The sequence below is a fragment of the Sminthopsis crassicaudata genome, chromosome 3, assembly GCF_048593235.1.
Source record: "Sminthopsis crassicaudata isolate SCR6 chromosome 3, ASM4859323v1, whole genome shotgun sequence".
NCBI classification, from domain to species: Eukaryota; Metazoa; Chordata; class Mammalia; order Dasyuromorphia; family Dasyuridae; genus Sminthopsis; species Sminthopsis crassicaudata.
The window spans coordinates 249,713,539-249,731,860 of record NC_133619.1 but is presented as its reverse complement, the minus strand read 5'-3'; the positions used below and the strand labels follow the sequence as shown (position 1 = coordinate 249,731,860).

Sequence of the window (18,322 nt, the reverse complement as noted above, 5' to 3'; positions counted from 1 at the left end):
TGAATTAGCAGTGTATTTTGAGAAGAGGGTTCTGTATAGAATCCCAGGAGCTAGAGATGGGAAATAAACTGAAGAGCAAAATAGAATCAGTACTCTTCAATGTAAGTGAGTATATCATAGAGCTTTAAAAATCTTTGTAAGCATCATTATGTGCCAATTGGACAATTTAAGTACAAAGAAAAAAGCCGTCCCTACTTGTAAGAAACTTATATTCTAATGAAGTGATAAGTGCACCTAGAATAGGCATAGCTTCAGTCAAACTGAGACCTGATGAAGACATTAGCATAAAAAGTGAGGTCTCCGACTACAGCCAGGCCAAATCCAGTTGTCCTGATCTGTAACTGGTCCACTGGACCCAAATGGCTCTGGAGGGGAAAGTGAGGCATGTGACCTTGTACAGCCCTCCCTCACTTAAATGCAGTTCACTTGTGTGTCATGGCATCAACTCCCCGATGTCATGATCCTCTTTAAGAATGAAGACTAAACATCAACTACTTACATACATACACACACACACACACACACACACACACACATGCAGACATGCAGAAATATAAGGTAGTTTCAAAGGAAGGACACTAGCAATTGGGAGCCTAAGAAAGATTTAATGTAGAAAATGGTGCATTTGATATGTCTTAAAAGAACAGAAGATATAAAGTAGAGGCATACAAAATACCTAGCGCAAGGTATAGAGATGGGAAATGAGTTACATTTGAGATACATTAGGAACAGCTTCCATTGTGTTTTAAATGCTATGGAGGCTTTCTGATAAGTTCTTGGTATATTTGATCACTGTTCCTAAAGCTGTTGTAATGTTTGATCTCAACTTAAATGGTTTTTTTTGGGGGGGGGAGAAGGAAATTACTATTCAGCTAAGGCAAATTTTTAAAATAGCTTTTGTGAGGTAATTAGTAGCATGAATTTGGGAAGTTTCTAACTACCCACTAGGATTTATCAACTCGTTCAGCAGATTTATATAGTTCTTAAAAATATATATTTGAATCCAGATCACCAAAATCTTTTTTAATCAAAAAGATAATTCTATACATTGCTTAATAGTTCTGTACTTTAGTTTCTATCTTAAAATATTTGTTTACAAAGATTTTTCTGTCAGATTTTATATTTCTAAAAATTGCATTGACATTCTAAAAATTCCAATTGTACTTACAGTGATTTTCTTTGGATAATTTACTTTTACACTCTTATTGAAATTATATTTCTTCTCCCTATAGGAGTTGGTCGAACAATGGAATCCAAATTAGCATCTTTGGGAATTAAAACTTGTGGGGACCTGCAATATATAACTATGTCAAAACTCCAAAAAGAATTTGGTCCAAAGACAGGGCAGATGCTTTATAGATTCTGCCGGGGTTTGGATGATAGACCAGTTCGAACAGAAAAGGAAAGGAAATCTGTGTCAGCTGAAATCAACTATGGAATAAGGTTTACTCAGGTAATCATTCGTATGACAAGGCCATTGATTTATAGTATTGCATTGCATCTTTTATATTTATATCCTGTATTCCTAGGTAAACTGGAATCCTCTCTATGATTAGGCATCTATATTACTTTGCCAGCAATCTAGCTCAATTTTCTTTGAGCTAGGGTTGCATAAACTCATACAAGAAAATCTTAGAGCGTCTTGTCTTTCTCTGGAACTTGATTTTTGAATAATAAGAGTTATTAAGCAAAGTTCCTTTATTTGACAGGGAAATTGAGACTTGTGTGAATTAAGTATAACTTGCCTGCAGTTATACAAATAGAAGTAGAATTTTGCTGTTTCTTGAATCATAGACAGCTTTTTTTTTTTTTCCATACCACATCATGGATTTCAGCCTTTTTTTAGGATTAAATTAACAAATACACATTTAATAAGTGTCTGTGTTAGACACTTTCCTAAATTTTTGATATACTAAGATAATAGATTGAGACCATAAAACTCCAGACTAAGCTATAAGAGGACTTAAAAGTTACAAAAAAGTAAAATTGTGAAGAGTCTTAAACACCAAACAAGAGTTAATATTTGATTTTGGAAGAAAAAGAGTCGTGGAACATTTTGAATTGGCAGTAAGAAGTAATTAGATTTATGCTTCTGGAAAATTTTGTGGCACTTATGTTGAGGTTGGATTGGAAAGTGGGAAAGATAGGTCAGGGAGTCTCTTGGGAACAGAGTAAAGATGGTGCAGTGAGAAGCATTTTTGCTTAGCTCAGTCAGCAAACTTTTTCCACAGTAATATAGAAAACAGTAGACTGAATTCTGAATGGGGAAAACCAAGAAAAAGTCATTTTTCCAGCCAAGAACAGCTTAGGGAGACAGAAAGGTCAGCAGATACCAGGATACCAGTCATAACTGGGGAGTGCTAACAGCAGGGAGCATTCTAACCCCTAGAGAAAGAATATGAGGGGCAAGACAAAATACTATGGTGAGGTCATCCATTGGAGCAGGGGAAAGTCTCCAGGGTGTCTTGGAACTAATACTAGGTGTAGAGTTCTAGGTGGAAATTCTCTTTCCTAATACCTGGATCCAGGATGAAGGAGTAATTGAGCATGAGTCTACTCCAACTTTGTACTGGACAAGAAATAAGTTTAAAAAACATAAAAATGCTCTAATTCCAGGAATAGAGCAGCAGGCACTCAGTTCTAGTCTTTAGCTATAACACTGAAAGGGAATGGGAGCCAGTAATTTAAATGCTCCATATCAGAAAAGGTCTCCTACTTAACGAAGTTCAGCAGCAGTCTACAGAAACACCTATAAGCCAACACTCCCCAGTCTGGGACAGAAATTTGTAGAGCTCAGACCAGGAGGATGGTGAAAAGACATTTCTTGGATCATACCAGTTTAGGGGCACTCAAAACTTGGATGTACCTAGATTGAATTAAGAAAGCAGTGAGTACATAAAAGAACTGTAACTCCATACATCCATTCTTCTACTGCCGAGAAGTGAACAGAACCCAGCAATAACATAAATTCCAAAGTCAAGAAAGAGGTTGAGTTTGTCATCAAACCAACAAAAAAATGAATAGGTCCAAAAAGAGCTACTCTGATGATAAAACTCAAGACACAGATACAGAAGACATTGACTATAAAATAACAACATACAAAGACTTAAGAAAAGTAAACATTGGACATAAGTCCAACAAAAATTCCTAGAATACTTAAAAGGGATTTTTAAAATGACTTAAAACCAAATGGTAGGTTTAAATGAAAGTTTAAAAATAATTATAAAAGAAATGCAAAATATTACTTTTAAAAACTTGAAAACTACAATTGGTAGAATGGAAGGTTGATAACTAGGAGAAATGAAGAAATAATCAAATAATGTCAAAGGACTGAAAAAAAAAAATTGAAATCATTCATAGGAAAAACAACTGGCCTGTAAAATAAATGTAGGGGAGAAAATTTTAAAATTACTAGCCCACCTGAACAAAAACATATTATCAAGAAATCTAAAAATTTAATTAAATCTAAAAGAACACCAGATATCTTAAAACCAGAAATTGAAATAATCCACCAATTGTCTTCTGAGAGAAACTCTAAAATGAAAACTACCAGAAATAGTACAAATAAAATCCAGAACTCCCAGGTTAAGGAGAAAATACTGCAAGCATCCAGAAAGAAGTCAAGTACAAAGGAGCTTTCCAGAAGGCAAAGAAATTAGACTTAAAACCAAAGATAACCTCCTTGGTAAAATCTTACAGGACAGGAAAAGAAATAGAAGTCTTTCATATTGAAAAAAAGTATTCCTGATGAAAAGATTAAAGTTAAACAGCAAATATGACATTCAAGAGAAATATAAAAAGATAAATATGGGCAAGAAGTTATAAGGATCTAAACAAGGTTATTATTTCCAATCTTATGGCCACAAAATAACACTTGGAACATCTCAGAACCTCATCATCACCCGGATTAAGGATGGCTTTAACTTCATCTGAGATCATAATTACTACCCCTGCTTTTTTTCTTACCTAAAAATTGTACTTTTGAACTTTATTTTGTGTTTATGTGTATTGCTTATTTTCTATTTCTCCTGATTGTTCTACTGTATTTCTACCTGCTACCTTGCCCTCCTATTAGTTAACCCTTCCAAAATCCCTCTTTTCTCCCCCCCCACCCTATCCCTCTTAATTCCATTCCTGTATTTACCCTTCTAAACCATCCCTTCATTCTATTCCCTCACTTTTATTTATTGCAAATTTAGAAATCTTTTATTTTCTTCTAAATGTATGAGTTTCTTTCTAATTTAACTCTGATCATCGGATCAAAGTAAGGTTCCCTCTAAAAATCCCCCTCTTCTCTCCCCCCTTCCCTTAGCCTCATCTTTTTTTGAATTTAGAACACTTTTCTACCCTTTTATGTTTATATATATTTCCCTCTTTAATTCATTCCTGATGAGATTAGAGTTCCAAAACTACCAGCTCTCCTCCCCTATTTCCTCTCAGTTCTTTTTGTACCTCATTGTATAATATAATTACCCTTCTTACCTTTTCCTTTACAGTTTTGGTTTTTTTTTAATTACATCATATTTTGGCTCTATCCCAATCTTTCTTTCAGACTATCCAATTACTAATGACAATCTTAGACATAGTTTATATTTCTACATATAAAACAACTTGTCCATTTTGAGTCCCTTGTATTTAGTCTTTAATGTTTACTTTATATTTCTCTTGGATCTTATATGTCAAATTTTCTATTAAGTTCAGGACTTTTTTAACAAAATCCTGGAAGTCTGGGCAATTCATTGAATATCCCATTTTTTCCATCCAAGATTATGCTAAGGAGATTTAGGTGTGGTTCTGTTATGTTTGGATAATCTTAAAAGAAAATAGAAATGTAGAGGAAAGGAATGTACTTGGATGAGGAAGGAGAGAAAGGAAAAAGAAAAATCAGGAAACTTATCGCATATAAAGGGTGTACAAAAGAAAGAATTTATATAACAGAGGAGGTGGTGGGAGGGAGCAGACAATACTTGAACCTTATTCTTCATTTGAATTCATTAAAGGAAAGAATATACAGGCATTTGGGTAGAGAAATTCATCTCACCCACTAGGGAAATAGAAAGAAAAGAAGCTAAAGGAAAAGGAGAAAAAGAGGGGTGTTAGTGAATAAAACAGAAGGCAGATGAAGGACAGCAGAAGTCAGAAGCAAAATACTTTGAAGAGAGGGACGGCAAAAAAAGTGAATAGGATGGAAGGAAAAAAAACAACCAACAATGATAACTATGAATGGGATGAACTTGACCACAAAATAAAGATGATATCAGAGTCTATTAGAAACCAGATTATAACGATATATTATTTATTATAATTTTGAAACAAAAATAGAGATTTAAAATAAGCTGGAGAGAGAATGTATTGTTTCAGCTGAAATTTTTTTTTTAAAGTGAGATAGCAATCTTGACTTGAAATAAAGCAAAAAAATAAAAATAGACCTAATTTGAAAAGACAAACTGCTGAATGGTACTATAGATAAAATATCAATTCTCTAATATTTGTGCACCAAAGGACATAGTATATGAATTCTTAAAGAATATTCTAAAGAATTTTTTTTTAATCATAAACTTTAATAGTGGGAGATAACAGTTTACCCCCTTTAAACCAAAATATAAACAAGAGTTAAGCTGAGTAAAATTTTAGAAAAATTAAATGTGATAGATCTCTGGAGAGTAAAGGGAAATTAAAAAGAGTATATATAAGCTGTAAATGACACCTTCACAAAAACTGAAAATGTTGATACGCTTGGAAGAATGTTAAATACATTCTTTTCTGATCATAGTTGTAATGAAAATTACTTCCCAAATAAACACCAAAATGAATTATCTTATAAATCAAAAAAGAAATTAACAAAAGTAAAACCACTGAATTAAGAAATAAAACTAGGCTAGGTCTTTTTTTTTTTAATCAGTAAAATAGATAAGCATTGGATATTTTGATTTTTGAGAAAGGGTACAGGCTAAATTAACAATATTAAATATGAAAAAGATGAATTTAAAACCAGTAAGTAAGAAACAAATGCAATTGTTAAGAAGCATTTTACTCTAGGTTATTCCAATAAAACTGATAATAGAAATGAAATTGAGGAATAGTCAATCTCAGAAAAGGAAATTTAACATTCCCAAAGAAAACAACTCTAGCCCAGATGTAATTAAAAGTGAATTTTTACAAATGTTTAAAAAAACAACTTCTTCCAATGCCACATAAACTGGGAAAGTATGTAAATAAACAGAAAGAAAATAGACCAATTTCCCTAATGAACATTGATGTAAATTTTTAAAAATTTGAAAATTAGCAAGGGTGTTTCAGCAATCTACCACAAAGATCATATACTATGACAAGACTGCAGTGTTTATTCTGTCGTATAAAAAAATACAAGTATAATTGGCCATATTAACAACAAGCCAACAAAAATAACAGATGCAAAAAACTTTAGGCAAAATCCATACCCAGACTTGTTTAAAAAAACAAAAACAACTAGAAATTATAGGAATAAAAGGAAGTTTCTTTAAAATAAGTAGTACCTTTCTAAATGAAGACCTAGCATTATTTGTTATGGGAATAGTCTGTCTTATCTTAGATTTGTTACATCACTGTTATTACATACATAATAATTTAGTGGAATTTCCAGCTATAGTAATAAAGTAATAGGAAGAGTATAAATAGGACAAAAGGGATATAAAAATTATCACCTTTTTACAGATACTATGATGGATTACTTTATAGAGCAAAAAAAAAATTAGTAAAATTTATCTGAAGACACAAAAGGTCACAAATATCAAAGGAATCGTTGAAAAAAATGAGAAGAGAAGATATTAAACAGTATCCGATCTTGAACTCTGTACTACAAAGCTGTCATTATCAAATGAATTTAGTTTTGGTTAAGAAATAGAAAAGTTGAACAGCAAGCAGAACAGATTAGATATGTAGTATACAGAAGCAAATGAGGATAGTAACCTTTTGTTGTTGTTTTTCAGTCATTTCAATTGTGCCCGAATCTCTGTGACCCCATTTGGGGTTTTCTCGGCAAAGACACCGCAGTGGTTTGTCATCTCCTTCTCCAGCTCGTTTGACAAAGGAGGTAGACAGGACCAACTAACTTGCCTAGGGTTACACATCTAGGAAGTGTCTGAGGCTGGATTTGAACTCATTAAGGTCATAGAACCAAAACAATACTTTGCTTAAGAATCTTTATTAATCTTTGTAACTCCAGGCTTGGCACTGTATTCCCTGTTCCACCTAGCTGCTCCTGTTATTTGATAAACCTGCATAGGTTTATCAAAATGGATATTGTGACAAGAATTCTCTACTCAACTATAAAAATATAAAAACTATAAAGTTATCACCTAGGTATAGACCAACACCTCACACTGTATGCTAAAATTGTATATTAAAACAAGCTCAGAATGATTTAAACATGAGTGATAATACAGCAAATTAGTGGAGCACAGAAGGAATTACCTTTCAGACCTGTGGATCAGAGAAAATTTCATAACCAAAGAAGCATATGAAGCAATGTTCTGAATCACTAATTATCAGAGAAATAGAAATTAAAATGACCCCACCCCTATCAAATTAGTGAAAAAGGACTGTGAGGGAAAAACAAAATTATTTATAGAAGCTCTTTTTGTAGTGGCTAGAAACTAAATGTTTGCCCATCACTTGTGTATCTGTAAATAACTATAATGTATAGTGCTTTAATATTTAGAGGCATTTCCATTTTCCTCATAAGTCTGAGAGGGCAGTAGAATAAATGTATTTTCTTCCTTTTCAAATAAGCAACATGAAACTCAAAAATATTAACTTATTACCCATTTTTTCTGCTATTAAGTAGTAAATCTAGAACTTAAATACAGGTTGTGATTCTAAGATCACTTATTCTGAACAATATGCCATTCACATATTTACCTTTTCTGTTTATCTTCACTTCTGAGGAAGTGATGGCATGAAAAGAGCAATTAGGTGGCATAGTGGATAAAGTGCCAAATCTGGAGTCAAGAATGCTCATCTTCATAAGTTCATAGCTGTGTGACCATAGGCAAGTTACCTGGCCTTTTTGCTGCCTCAGTTTCCTCATCTATAAAATGAGCTAGAGAACAGAATGGCAGATTGCTCCGTATCTTTGCCAAGATAACTGAAAATGGGATCACAAAGCATTGGATATGACTAAACTGAATAGACAACAAAGTGACATAAGTAATTTTTAAAATCAGATGGAGCTGTAGAATGTATATTTGAATGTGAAAATATCTCATGCTCTTTGAATTCTGTGTAAATCTGAAGTTTGATGAGCTAAAAAAGCTTATCTTCATACCCCATTCTCAGAACTCTGCTTGTTATGATGGAAGAGAGAGCCTCATCTCTTAGACTCTTGTAAAGCCTAGTAAAAGGTGAATTTGTGAGGATATTTTCCCAAAATTTTCCTCTAGGAAAAGGAGAAGAGATTCCTTCCTTTTAGGAGGAGAGATGTTTCAGCAATACCAGGGAATGTAAAATAGGTAACAAGTAAATTTGTTAATCTGGAACCTCACATTTTACATAATGACAATGAGAATTGTCAAGGTATAATTGTAGATAGTTAAAAGTGGGTTGTCAGGGCAGGTAGGTGGTACAGTGGATAGAGCATCAGCTCTGAAGTCAGAAGGACCTGAGTTCAAATCTGGAGTCAGATACTTAAAACTTACTGACTGTGTGACCCTAGGTAAGTCACTTAATCCCAATTGCCTCAGGGGGAAAAAAAAAGTGGGTTGTCACAAATGAGCAACTCCAAAAAGCAAATAAAAGAAAAAATATCCTTTCGCTGGTTGTGAAGGTGCACATACACACACTCATATTTTAAGTGTTATATTTTAAGCATCAAAAAATTTAATGTCAGACAATAAAAATTTGGCCTTATAACTAGGAATTTTGTGGGTTTTTTTCCCCCTTAGCCAAAGGAAGCAGAAGCTTTTCTTCTAAGTCTTGCAGAAGAGATCCAGCGAAGACTTGAAGCTGCTGGCATGAAGGGAAAACGATTAACTCTGAAAATCATGGTCAGAAAGGCTGGAGCTCCTGTAGAAACAGCCAAATTTGGTGGTCATGGAATTTGTGACAATGTTGCCAGGTAAGTTTCTTCAAAAAGAAATATTCATATAATTGTTTGAAATTAATGTTACTGATAGTAAACAGTGGAAAGAGGCTCATGAAGCTTTTTTACAAGTCTGCAAAATTAAAAAAAAATTATTAAATATTTGTTATTACTGGCTTATGTGTCACTTTACTGTTCTTGATTTGCCTAGCACTTATCATTCCCTTCAGTGAAGTCAGTCTGCTTCATTATCTGTTCTGCCTATTTTTCTTCCAGTATACAGGTTAGCCTGTATTTACTCTTAAGAGATATTTAAGCTCTTTAAAAAAGAAGTAAAGGAGAAAGCAGCAGATCTCAAGGGACTGTTCTATATTACCATTTACCAATATGATTGTTGATGTGCATGTGTATGGAGAGTGAATTAGGTCATTTCAGTAGAGTTTGTGTTTGAACAAGGTGCTAAGTATTTTATATAACACTCATTTGATTATAGAAATTCTAGTTTGTTTCAGAGCATCTTTGTAGACATTATAAAGAAGAAAGCTGTAAAAACCTCGTAAAAAGGGGGGAAAAAGGTTTTGTGATGTTCATTCAAAAAATACTTAAAGATTACTCATAGGATTTATGGTAGACATGTAGACAATTTGGATTTTATGTACCCTAATGTGTATATTGCTTGCTTATCCTGATTCAAACTAGAGTTTTTAGTGTATTAAATAAACCACAAATAAGTCCAGAATAAGAAAAAAGAGAGGAAGTCATTATAATTAGTAAGATAAATAAGATAAAAAACAAAAAAGACCATAGAAATAATAATTTTTTTTTCAGAATTAGAATTTTTCAGAATTAGAAATAATAAGTACATTAAAAGCAATTAAACTTATATAATGATTAATTCAGGTAAGGAAAAAAACTGGAAAAAACATAATATACCATAAAATGCTAAAAAGCATAGCTATATGGACCATTCATTTTTTTTAAAAAGCATAAATATGTTATTTACTCTGGGAAAAGATATTTTTTTGGTAAATACATAAGTAAAGTACGGATGCCTTCCTACCCACCATTATTAATTCTCAAAATAGCTAGTCACAGTAATAAGTAAATTAAAAATCATGATTATAAAGGAAAACATTTTTACTCATTCATAGATGACCTTATATTTAAAAAATTTTTAGAAAATCCTAGAGAATCATCAGGAAACTGATAGAGACTATTAATACCTTCAACAAAATGGAAATAAATATAATAAAATTTTAAATAAATCTAAAAGAATAAATAATAAATGAGGAAGAATAATAGAGAAATACCATTCAAAATAAATACACCATACATAAAATATCTGGGGGTCAAACTATGTACTAAAGATAAATACACATACATATTTTTTTTTTCAGTATTGATATGTATGTGTTTATACAACCATATAGAAATCACAAAATATTCATTGAAGAAATAATAGTTCGTCATCATCAGAGGAACACTGATTGCCCTTGCTTAAAGTTATACCAATATAAATATTTTACTATCTAATTTAATATGATTTAGAGTTATGCCCATTAAATCATTATGGTATACTTTATTAAGAGACATAATAAAATTCATTTGGAAAGCATACAAGGTCTTCAGTCTCAAGGGAAATCATGAAAAAGATAAAAACAAATAGGAAATAGTGTTTTAGATTGCAAATTGTAAAGCAGCAATCCATCAAAGTTTTTTGGTACTGACTAATAAAAGTTGATTTGTAATGAGGACAAATGACTAGAAACAGTCCAGTTAAATAACCTGTAGCTCAAGAATACAAACTAATTTGTATTTACAATGGACTGCTTGGAACCCTGGAAAGCACTTTGGCAGAAATTAGGTTTGAAATCACAAATTTATTATATACAGTGGGCGCATGTGTATGTATGTATCATATATATTCTATATAATGATATTGTGATATATAATCTATACTACTTATAAACCCCAAAGTGATTATGTAACCCCCCAAAATAAAAAGTGACACCATAGCAGAAGAGAACATAACCAATGTACTTTGTATAATTGTGGTTAGGGTGAAAATCCTTAATCAAACAAGGGATGGTAGACACCCAAAGGACAAAATATATCATTAATTATATGAATTAAAAACTTGCATGAGCAAAAATTGATGCCATAAGAATAATAAGGGAAACTGTCAATTGACGGATGGGAAATCTTTGTACATGTATTTCTGATAAGGGTCTAAAAACTAACCCAAAAATATAAAATCAAGAGCCATTCTGTAGTGTATGAAATAATGAAAAGCAATGAATAAAAATTACCATAAGAAAAAACGTTGCAAATGATTAATAATAAAATGCTGATCAAAACATGTGATATTTTTACCTCCCATTCAGGAAATGGGCAAGCATAACAAGATTGGAATATCTAGTGTTGGAAATCTTACAGAAAGATAATATAAACAGAGACCATAATATTGGTGAAGTTTAAAATTGGTCCTTCCATTATAAGAAGCTATTAGAAGTTTTGTAATCAGAAACTGGCTAAAGCTCTTTGTCCCAAAATTCACACTATTGAACACCAAGGAGTTAATGAATGAAAGATCTCATATATATCAAAATACTAATAGTAGTACTTTTTATGGTACTAAAGAATTAGGGATGGAAGGGGAAATTATGAAATGAAGAAATTGTATTACATAATTACAATGAAATATTACTGAGCCCTTAAAAAACAATTAATTTGAAGAAAACAAACAAAAGTAAGAAAGCAAACTCTGAACAATATAGTAAGCAGTTCAATAAAACAAATATAATGATTAACAATGTAAATAGGGGATGTTTTGTTTTTATATTATTCACTCCCCAGCAATACCTTATCTCCACCTCCCTTACTCAGTGAAATTCCCTTGTTAACAAAGATGAAGGATTTCTAAACAGATCTAAACAGATCAAAAGCATGTGCAACATTACATATAAGCCTTTCCAATAAAAGAAAAGTAAATTCCTTTTCTCTTTACCAGGGCCATTATTGGTCACTTTAATTATACAGCTTTTAGTAGACAAAATTAGCAGGGTTTCCTGGTTCTGCTTCAGTCTGCATCATTTCATATAAATCTCTATTTGGTTCACTGCATTCATCATATTCTTTGTTTCTTTTAACACAGTAATATTCCATTATGTTCAAACAATGGCTTTGTTTAGCCATCCCCCAATCAGTGGATTTGCTTTCTTTCCAGTCTTGGTTAACACAAACATTATCAATATTGTGGTGGTGTTTTTTCTCCTTTAGCATCCTAGGATCATATGCCAAGATGTCAGATTTTGAAATCTTGGGCTAGAAAAGTAAAAACTAAAGAAGATATAAATAACATTTGGATTTGTGAACTGTGGTTTAATAGGTTATAGTCCAATAATGGCACATATTTACTTAGTTCTGAAATTCTTGTGAATCTGTTACATCAGAACTTAAATTCAGCATGAATGAGGAAGGAAAAAATAGTTGTCAGTATCAGCAAAAGGACTAGTAATTTGTAGGAGACATCATACAAGAGCCAAGACTATAGATATCTAAATATAAATAAACAGGACTAGAGGTTTTAATTTAAAAAATAAATATAACAGGGAGTATCATTAAGAAAATAGGTAGGATTGGACTAATCGACAAGTGAGGAAATCATGAAATGAAAAGGAATACCAGCTGAAGATTAAGGAACAGCAAGAAATAGTAGAGGGAGAAATAGAAACAAATGTTTTGGTGATCCTTTACCTGTTCACTTGGTCAGAGGAGTAAAATGGATGATGAATTTAAGAACATTGCAAATTTGAGATAGGTGCAGGCTACAGTAGAAATTGGATGCTTCAAATATATAAAACTCTACTTTCATTTCCTTGGCTGAAGAATGATGGATAATGAATCCTTTATTTTACTTTAATAAAAATTATACAGAATCACTAGTCTGGTTCTGAATCTGATTAGTTAAAAAAAAGGTGATTGCTCTATTAGAAATTCTGTCACACATATATTGTATCTAGGTTATATTGTAACACATGTAAAATGTATGGGATTACCTGCCATCAGGGGGAGGGAGTGGAGGGAGGGAGGGGATAATTTGGAAAAATGAATAAAAAAAAAAAAAAAAAGAAAGAAATTCTGTCAAAGAAATAACTACACCCAGAGAAGGAACACTGGGAAGTGAATGTAAATTGTTAGCACTACTGTCTATCTACCTAGGTTACTTATACCTTCGGAAGCTAATAATTAATGTGCAACAAGAAAATGGTATTTACACACATATATTGTATCTAGGTTATATTGTAACACATGTAAAATGTATGGGATTACCTGTCATTGGGGGGAGGGAGTGAAGGGAGGGTGGGGATAATTTGGAAAAATGAATAAAAAAAATTTAAAATGTATTATAACAATTTTCTGTAAAAAATAAAAAAAATTAAAAAAAATAAAATCCAGGAGTCAAGTTTAAAAAAAAAAAAAAAAAAGAAAGAAAGAAATTCTGTCAACCTTGGAAGGACGGTGGGGGGCAGAGAATGACCACTGAAGTTAGTGAAGTAGTTGTCCCATGAAGGCACATGGTTCCTCGATTTCTTTTCCTCACTTTTCTGAAAATCCAGAAATTTGGCTTGAATGATTTCAACCCAAACTTTCCAAAATTAGCAACAATCTCTTGTCAACTCTAATAGTTTTAGTTCTCTTTGTTCTTCACCCCTTTGCAGTATTTAATGTTATTGAGCCCCCTATAGATTTAGATAATCCCTCCTCTAGTTTTTAAGACATTGCTTTCTCTCCTTTACTAGTTCATTACTGATTTCACAAAGGCCAACTGTTAATGTACCCAATTTTTTGTACTAGGTTTCCTTCTCTTTTCTATTGTTTCTTAGTGATTTCATTGGTTCATTAAGAAGCATAATACAAATGGCTCCTGGGTCTACATTCCTGGGTCTTACTTTTTCCCTTAAGCTCCAGTCCCATGCATGTAACTGCCATTTCCAAATGAATGATGCTGAAGTCATCTCAAACAAAAGCTGTCCAAATCAGAACTCATTATCCTCACCTGTCTCCCTACCACCCTTAATGCTGTACCTTCTTCCTATTACAGTTAAGGACATCCACAGTTTGCCAATAACCCAGGTGCATAACCTTAGAGTCATTCTTGATTATTTTTAGCCTTAGTAGTTTCCTTTATATGTGCTTTACTAGAGCTTTACTGACCCACCTTCTTGTTGTACCTTGTATGTGATGCTTCCCCTGCTGTCCTGGTGTCTTTACACTGCCACACTGCCTGTTCTCCAGATCTGGAATGCTTTTCTTCCTCACTTTTGCTTTATAAAATTTTTAATGTACATGTCTCCTACATTAGTATGTAAGTTTCTTACAGGGCTAGAAGCATTGTTTCATATTTGTCTTTGTCTTCCAGATGCTTTATTTTTATTTATTTTTTTTATTAGAGAATGAAATTTAGATTGTTAAGGCCTTGGCCCAGTTTAATAAAATGAAATTTAATGTAAATATAAAATTTTGCTTTTTGTTTTTAAAAAAATCAGCCTTGTAAGTATAAGGAAGCATAGTATTACAAATGCCCTGTGCACTTTATAAAGTAGACTACAAGTATACCTTCTCAGGATTGTGATGACTGGCAGTCAAATATACTAATTCCTGGACTGTTATGTTTGTTTCTGGCTATCACATTTTAGGAAAGATGTTGACAAGTTGCAGAGTATATGAAAGAAAATAGCCAGATGGTAAGATGACTTAAGACCAACCCATATTAGGAAGGAATTAAGTTATGTCTAAAGAAGAAAAAATTTAGAGTACATGAATATATCCCACATTAATGTGGAATATTGCAACCGTAACTTCCTTACAATTCTTTTCTACCTCTCTTTACATTTCTTTTATATCATTAACTCTAAGGGATCTTTATAAATTTGCATATGAAAGTATAATTACTGTATTTCAAGTAGTTCATACAGAGTTGTTTTTTCTTTTTTTAACTATTCCTTGACCTATAGCCTCATAAGAACAACTGTTACTCCTCCAACCCCAAAAAAGACTCATCATTATAGGAGAGTTTTCAAGAATAATGCAATGGAAAGAGCACTACATTTGGAATTAATGAAACTTATTAGTTATGTATCTGAATTACTGTAGATGTTCTTGGTTAGAGAAAACTTAAATATATTCCATGCTATGAAAGGTGGCAGAAATATTTTGGACACTGATGCAGCCATGGCATGCTACTTGCAAAGAGCTTCACTAGAAATCATAAGGATTGAGAAGTTTTCTTTTTGGTCTCTAATAATAGTGCCCATAAATGTTCATAATGAGCTAAATTTCCTGGTTTTCTGTCTTATCTTCGAAAGTGGGCTTCAAATAGACAAGTAACTACCATATTGCATACATTTCCATTCATAATATTGAATAAAATGTGAGTGTTTATGATATATGTGTCTGGATCTGATCAAATCTATTACATTGCAAAAGTTCTATTTTCAACACAAGCCAAATTTTTTTGTGGCTTTTTGTCATTTATAGATGCCAAATCAGGAATAGAACTGTATCTTATGTTTGTTTTAGGCTAAAGTTATAAGATAGTTTTTATATATTTGTATATGCAAATATAAAAAAGGTGTATATAACATTATGATTCTCAGAATCTTACCCATTGCTCATATTATTATAAATCATCATATATGAGAACTGTATATTGAAATTCAGTAATTCGTTATCTTTGTAGATTACTTAGATTAAGATTTTTACTACTATAGAACACAAAGAAAGTGGTTTATGCTACCAAATAAATATGTAACGATGGTCTTTTAATTTTTCTTTCTTGTGAAAAAATTGTTCTTTATAGGACTGTCACACTTGACCAGCCAACAGACAGTGCAAAAATAATTGGAAAAGCAACATTAAATATGTTTCATACAATGAAATTGAACATATCAGATATGAGAGGGGTAAGTAAATAAAATTTTAAGGCTCTTGATGTCTCTCTCTACACTGTTTTCTCTTTTTAGATCTGTTATCAGTAAGACAGACAATACATGTGTTCATTTATATTATACATCCTTTGGTTTTCCCTCCCTCTTCATGCTAAAATTATGTAAAAACACTTAAAATTGTTGAGGTTAAAAATCCTTTCCTATCCTAAAGGATACTAATTTTAAAAATATGCTCAGTTCAAGATAATAAGTACCTTTACTTCTCAAAGGTGTCAGATTTAGCCTTCTTAAAAACAACAGTAACTTGGAGTCAGAGAAGTATGTGTGTGTAGTGTATATAATCTTACCCTTTGAAGTTGATAGTATTCACAAAATAAAAGCCAAGGGGCATAGTGAGGAAAATTCCTGTATTTGTAGGCTCCAGGTTGAAAGCCCAGTTCTGCTACTTATTAATTTGATTTTACTTTCCCTGGGTTTCAGTTTCCTTAAATAGGTTACCTGGTCCAATCATTTTCTATCTCAAATATCTCTTCTACCACTATATCTTAAATCCTAGAAAGAACATACCAAACATATTTTTAAATGATCTCAGTTTTGTGAGCTTTCTCTCCTCACTCAGTTAAGAAGCATTTCCAAATTTCTGGCACAGCTTGGCCTTCCCTGAAAAAAGGGTACTCTGTGAAAGGCTTTATCAACTTTATGATCAAGCATATGAAAACAGGTGTGGGGCATTTATTTAGCTTTATATTTAACATATGGGAATGATCAATTGACTTTCTTTTTACTTGGAAACTCATTTAATATCCTGTATTTTCATTGAAAAAAAGAATTTTTTGAGGAAAATAAGCCATCAAACCAGCATATACTGTGTAATTTATGGGCCAAACAACTTGCCATGATGATATCATTTTTCTTAGCAATAGGGCAGGTATATAATTCTTCATGGCTTTAAGTTTTCTTCTCCAGCTCATTTTACAGATGAGGAAACATGAGTTTCTTGCCCAGGTCACAGAGTATCTAAGGCCATATTTGAACTCATGAAGATGAGTCTTCCTGATTGCAGGCCTAGCACTCTCTTCACTGTGCCACTTAAATGCCCAGGAGTGATACTTTCAGATGTATGTCAGTTCTCTTAGGTACCTTCACTTGCCTTCATATTTGTACACCTTCACTAGATGTAAGTTTGTATTGAAAAAGTTCCTTTATTGTTTTTCTTAGTATTGAAATCAAGTAACTTTTGTTTAGAAGTTTAGCTAATTGCAGTGTTAGAAGTAGGAAATTTTCTGTGTAATCAAGAACAATCTATAGGTTCAGCTTTTATGTTTGAAAAATGTTTTTTGAAAATTCTTATTGTAAACATAACATTGTTCAACGCAAGTAAATCATTCTGAATATCAGGGGGTTTTTGTTGTTTTTTAAACACAAAATACTAGATGCTAGATAGTTGACTAAATGTTTATGAATCCCAAGATATTACATGGAAGCTTTAAGCTTTTTTCTTGTGCTATGTTCCTTTTCTAAAAATAGAATCAACTAAAGGTTTTGCTTAATTATGTGGTTGTGGTTTATCAGAAATTTATATTACTAATTAAGATGATTTTGATATCTGCTATTTTTGGAAATTTTGTACTGTAGCTTTGATACTATAACTTATTCTTCTAGGTTGGAATTCAAGTGAATCAGTTGGTTCCTATCAATAAAACGTCTTCAGGATGCTCCACCCATCCATCCATGCAATCTAGCCGTTTGCCAGGTGGATCCCATTCTGTCATTGATCTTTTTCAAGTACAGAAAGCTAAGAAATCCACTGAAGAAGAACATAAAGAAAGTGAGTGGATCTTGACAAATGTTTTTAGATTCTTGATGGCAATTCCTTTATAAAGGGAATTCACCTAAATTATTCTGACTAGTAAGTATTCTAGTAATACTAATAATAATAAGTAATACTAGTAAGTATTCTAATAATACTAGTAAGTATTCTGACTAGTAAGTTATCAGTCCTAATTGAAGGTTTGAAGCAATTGACTTATAAGCTTGTTAAGTGTGCGCTTAGTTTCATCAATAGACTTTTATGATAAAAGGGAGAATTCTCTATCATGAAGAATTTGCATTGTGACTTGGAAGTTGGAGGTAGAATTATCATTTTGAAGATTATTCTGTAATAATGATAGAAATGGGTGAAATGGAAATTGTTGGGAAGTTTCTTTTTCTAAAAATATCACATTTTTATTCACATACATTTCCCTATTTGTAGTCCCTCCCTGAACCTGTTACAACAAAGGGAAAAACTACTTTAGTTTTTCAATTAGTTGGA

General features: G+C 32.2%; 1 protein-coding gene across 4 annotated transcripts in view; it reads left to right on the top strand.

The window, feature by feature from the left end:
* Nucleotides 1–18,322, top strand: part of REV1 (REV1 DNA directed polymerase) — a 100,710-nt gene that overhangs the window by 78,170 nt on the left and 4,218 nt on the right. For all 4 annotated transcript variants that reach the window (XM_074300392.1, XM_074300391.1, XM_074300394.1 and 1 more), the window contains 4 exons: nt 1,233–1,453; nt 8,922–9,094; nt 15,921–16,023; nt 17,671–17,836. In XM_074300392.1, coding sequence (XP_074156493.1) covers nt 1,233–1,453; nt 8,922–9,094; nt 15,921–16,023; nt 17,671–17,836 — 663 coding nt within the window. The remainder of the gene's footprint in view (nt 1–1,232; nt 1,454–8,921; nt 9,095–15,920; nt 16,024–17,670; nt 17,837–18,322) is intronic.